Genomic DNA, 4281 nt, shown 5'->3' with positions numbered 1-4281 from the left:
TCACCAGATATTCCACCTTGATATTCAGTAATACGAAGCACTGTCACTGGATGCCAAGTTGCCCTTTTCCTACCCCATATACCTGTAGCAGCATTACAAACATAACCACGGCTCATAACACACAAGCAAAAATAAACACCCAAAAAACTACAACCACCATTTGATTTTATGCCAATCAGGGCACCTGTGTTCCTCTTTTGATTGTGCACTCCCCAGTCCTCAACAATCTAAACAAACAAGTGGTACACTCTTAGAAAAGAGGTGCTATCTACAGCCGAAGAACCCTTTGGGCACCCTTTTGGAACCTTTTTTTCTAAGAGTGTAGGGCCATTGTGTTGGCGTGGAATAGAAGCTACACAAGGTGCCTTCTTTTTCTACTGTCCTCTGTTCCTCCAGCTAAGGTGTAGCGAGGTGAATGACTATGATATAAAAGTGACACTACATTCATCTATATAGAATTGATTGTCACATTTTGCAGTAAAAACGTAATACAATTACAATCAGATATGTCAGATAAGTGTGGATAAAGGCACACACATAATAAACATACAGTGATCATGTGGTAAAACTTATAAACACAGATTGAAATTATACAAATATCTTCAGAAACAAACTAGTTCATATATTATATACACTGTTTTACAGGCAGGATCAAGTCATTATAACATAAATTCCATTGGCTTGATGCAGAGTTCAAACGCTCTCAGCCCATTGATCAGAAATTTAGTAATAAATTGTGAAAGGTGCTATGGCCTTGCAGAGTGCTTCTCTTCTCTATATGTGTATAGCTCTGGACATTTAAATAGAGGCGCACTATAGTGTGGCTCTTTCCATAGACATTACATGAATGCTACAAAATGTTAGTGCAAGTTCCCTCAGGTAACAGACAGTTATTTTACATTACAGGTAGCTTATCTCCAGGGAGGTGTTCTTCTCCACTGGCTCCTCTGGCAGTGGTTTGACACTCCCATTTGTGTTTCCATTATGCAGGGATGCTGGAGGCCCCAAGCCTTTCCCACCAATGTCCCCAGCTTTGGCTTTCCTTTCTGGGGATGCCACATGCTCAGATGCCCCTGGGGCTGGCACCTTGGGTGTTAACAGGGCCTGGGAACTCTCAGGATGTCCGTTCCCATTCTGGGCGATCCTACAGATCTCCGTCATCTCTGTGACGTCCTCCCTGTCTTCGTCATCTTCCTCCTCCTCATCTCGTACGACCCTCCTCAGGCTCTCTCGGGGCTTCAGCACCCTCCCCCTCTCCTCCTGCTGCTGCTGGCGCTCTGTCAGGTCGTGGCTCTCCACCTTGCGTGAGGAGCGACACAGGGCCTTGCGGAAGCCCCGCTTAAAGTTTTCCGAAAGGAAGCCATAGACGATGGGGTTGGCGCAGCTGTTGGCGTAGCCCATTACCACAACAAAGTAGTAGAGGCCCTGGTACTCTGATGGCAGAGACACCAGCAGGTTGAGGATGTTGAGGGCGTAGAAGGGCAACCAGCAGAAGACGAACACGGCCACCACGATCACCACCATGCGCGTCACCTTGCGCTCTGACTTCCTGCGCTTGGTGGATGTGGCGTGGACCTTCTTGCCAGAGCTGCGGATCTTGAAGACGATGAGCAGGTAGCAGAGGCAGATGATGAGGAGCGGGCAGAAGAAGCCCACTGTGGACGTGTAGATGATAAAAGCCGCCCGCCAAATGTCGGCCGGCCGAGGCCAGGAGATATTGCAGGTGCCACCCGTCTTGTGGACGTTGGCGAAGATTACCACAGGCAGGACCACCAGGAAGGAGATGGCCCACACTGTGCCGTTGACCATCTTGGCCACCTGGGGCCGCCGCCACTTGGAGGAGCATATGGGATGGACCACTGCCAGGTAGCGGTCGATGCTCATGACGGTCAGGCAGAAGATGGAGGTGAACTGGTTGATGGAGTCCACGGTCATGACCAGGCGGCACATGAAGGAGCCAAAGGGCCAAAACTGGAGGGTGTTCTGGACAGCCAGGAAGGGCAGGCCCAGCATGAAGAGCTCATCAGCGATGGCCAGGTTCAGGATGTAGATGTTAGTCACAGACTCCGTCTTGGAGTAGTGCAGCACAATGTGGATGACCAGGCTGTTGCCGCCCAGGCCGATGACGCAGACGATGATGTAGATGAGTGGGATGAGGACCCCTGCTACACTGGGACCTGATGACATCTCTGGGCTGGTTGTGTTGGTGGAGTTGGTGCAGTTGAAGAGGGTGTCGTTGAGGAGGGTGTCATTGAGGATGGTGTCATTGCATAGTAGCAGAGAAAGGGGAAGGTTGGGGTAAAGGCTGGGGACTGTGCTGTTCTCCCACATGTCCTCTGCCATCTCTGAGGGGGCAGTGAGCAGACGTCCAGGCAGGAGAGATGGAGGACCAGGGGGATGTCTGTCTCTCTCTCTCAGATCCCACCCATCTGTCCTGTGGAGAGACCAGAAAGACTTATTAAGCTGAGGAGATCTTTCATATCTCATCCTTTATCGAGAAGCATCTGTAGCTCAAAGGAGAGAAGGAGAGACACAAATTAAAAGGGACCTTAAAAGGGATGTGCCAGACAGCGTCTTTATGTCTGTTATACCTCTTTCAGGGCCAAGGCACAATAGCAGCCAGACAATACGTGATTGAGGGGTTTTCAAACGGCTTTAATTCAGGTGAAAGCCTTGTTTTGTAAATGAGGTACATGAGAGAATAAGACATCAGTGTCTGGCTGTGTGAAAAGCTGCTGTTGAAACACGTCTCAAGACAAATTAAGAGTTGGGGAAAACAAAGAGAGTTTAAGATTAAACAAAACAGGGAGAACAAAAAAGAGCAGGTGGCGGAGGTTAAATTAAATGATAAGAATAAAATGATGAAAAAGGACACCCAAATGTCACTAGGTACGCAGCCCGGCATGAGTCAGACAGGAAACAATTAAGGCCAGACAAGGAAAGAGGGCATGGGGAGAAATTGACCAGGCCGCAACATCTGTGTTTGGCTTCTCTTTGTGGCTATTGACCCCTCAGACAAATTAAACATAGTGTGTTCCCACACACAGCCACTGCTGGAGCTAATCATTTACATTTTATTAGTAACTAGGCACTCTGGGGCGGCACAGACCACTGTGTGCAGCTCTTCTGCCAACACATACCTTGTCATCGGTGTGTATGTATGTGTGTGAATGTAAATATGGAGTGTGTGTATGTGTGCACAGTTTGTGTGAGAGGAGAGAAGGCTCAGGTAAACTCAAAGGCTTTGGAGGGCCCTTTTCGTATCTGGCTGTGGAGTCGCAATGCCACGCTGGGTAAACATCCACTGCTGATGACGTGTAGGGGTTCTGGAACAAATTAACACCTGGCTTTCTCTCTCTATCCATCTCCCACCATCGTACTGTGTAGATCCCATGAAAACACAGACAGGAATGTCTTAATGTCTTTATGCTAAGAATCTGTAACAGCAATGTATATAGTTTTAAATCACTTGCAAAAATGTGACCTGTTTTTTTTATTAAAGAGGAGATTATGTATTGTCCTGGGTCAAGAAGGTCATCCTTTGTCCCTTGTGTCATAGGTACCATCATCACGAGAGAGGTATTTGTTCAGCAATGGATGTTCTGAACTACAAAATGGACACATACACATGAATTCTAGGGACTTCAAACTGGGCAAAAACTGGTTGAATCAAGGTTGTTTCCATGTCATTTAAAAATATAAAATGTGATAACGTGAATCAACATGGAAAACTGATTGGATTTGCAAAAAGTTATCAACATAAGGGAATTTTGTCTTTTTTTCACCCAACTTTTAACCTAAACCCAATGTCATGGTGCAATTTTTTGTTGATTTCACGTTGAATTCACGTTAGTTGACAAGTCAACCAAATAAATCTAAAATCGTTTTTGAACGGACATCTGTACCAAATGGGTTAGAACATGTCATATCTATCACCACAGTTAAATGTAATCCCATATTGCATATTATCATGGTTTTAAAATCTACTAGTTTCTGTCCCATGAAATATGCATAATACTATTTTTGGAAATGTAATTTAATTCATTTTTTTAAGGAAAATAAATCCCTGCTGTTTTCTCAGTTCACTAAAAGGTTCTCATCACTTCAAAATCTGGCTGCTGAAGTGAGGTAGATTCAAAGCAGGCTTTCTGCCTCACTGAAGCTCAGGTTCTGATCTGAGGGAGCTACATGAAGAAAGACCAACTGTGAAAGTGTATAGGCAAAGGAACGTGAAAGATGAACAGATGTTTTAGGGGTTGAAGAGAAATATTATACAGTATA

At 45.8% G+C, this 4281-nt stretch overlaps 1 protein-coding gene across 1 annotated transcript; it reads right to left on the bottom strand.

The window, feature by feature from the left end:
- Positions 1 to 880: 880 nt before the first annotated feature.
- Positions 881 to 2418, bottom strand: LOC121550823 (somatostatin receptor type 5-like). The gene has a single exon (XM_045210680.1). The coding sequence runs from the start codon at positions 2341 to 2343 to the stop codon at positions 901 to 903; it is 1443 nt and encodes a 480-aa protein (XP_045066615.1). The 5' UTR covers positions 2344 to 2418; the 3' UTR covers positions 881 to 900.
- Positions 2419 to 4281: the final 1863 nt, after the last annotated feature.

This window comes from Coregonus clupeaformis, chromosome 35 (genome assembly GCF_020615455.1).
Source record: "Coregonus clupeaformis isolate EN_2021a chromosome 35, ASM2061545v1, whole genome shotgun sequence".
NCBI lineage: Eukaryota > Metazoa > Chordata > Actinopteri > Salmoniformes > Salmonidae > Coregonus > Coregonus clupeaformis.
The sequence above is the reverse complement of the archived record's forward strand: the minus strand, read 5'-3'. Positions and strand labels throughout refer to the sequence as shown.

What these genes read in the sequence shown, in the direction of transcription:
- LOC121550823 (XM_045210680.1), bottom strand. Translation starts at nt 2,343, where the DNA reads ATGGCAGAGGACATGTGGGAGAACAGCACAGTCCCCAGCCTTTACCCC.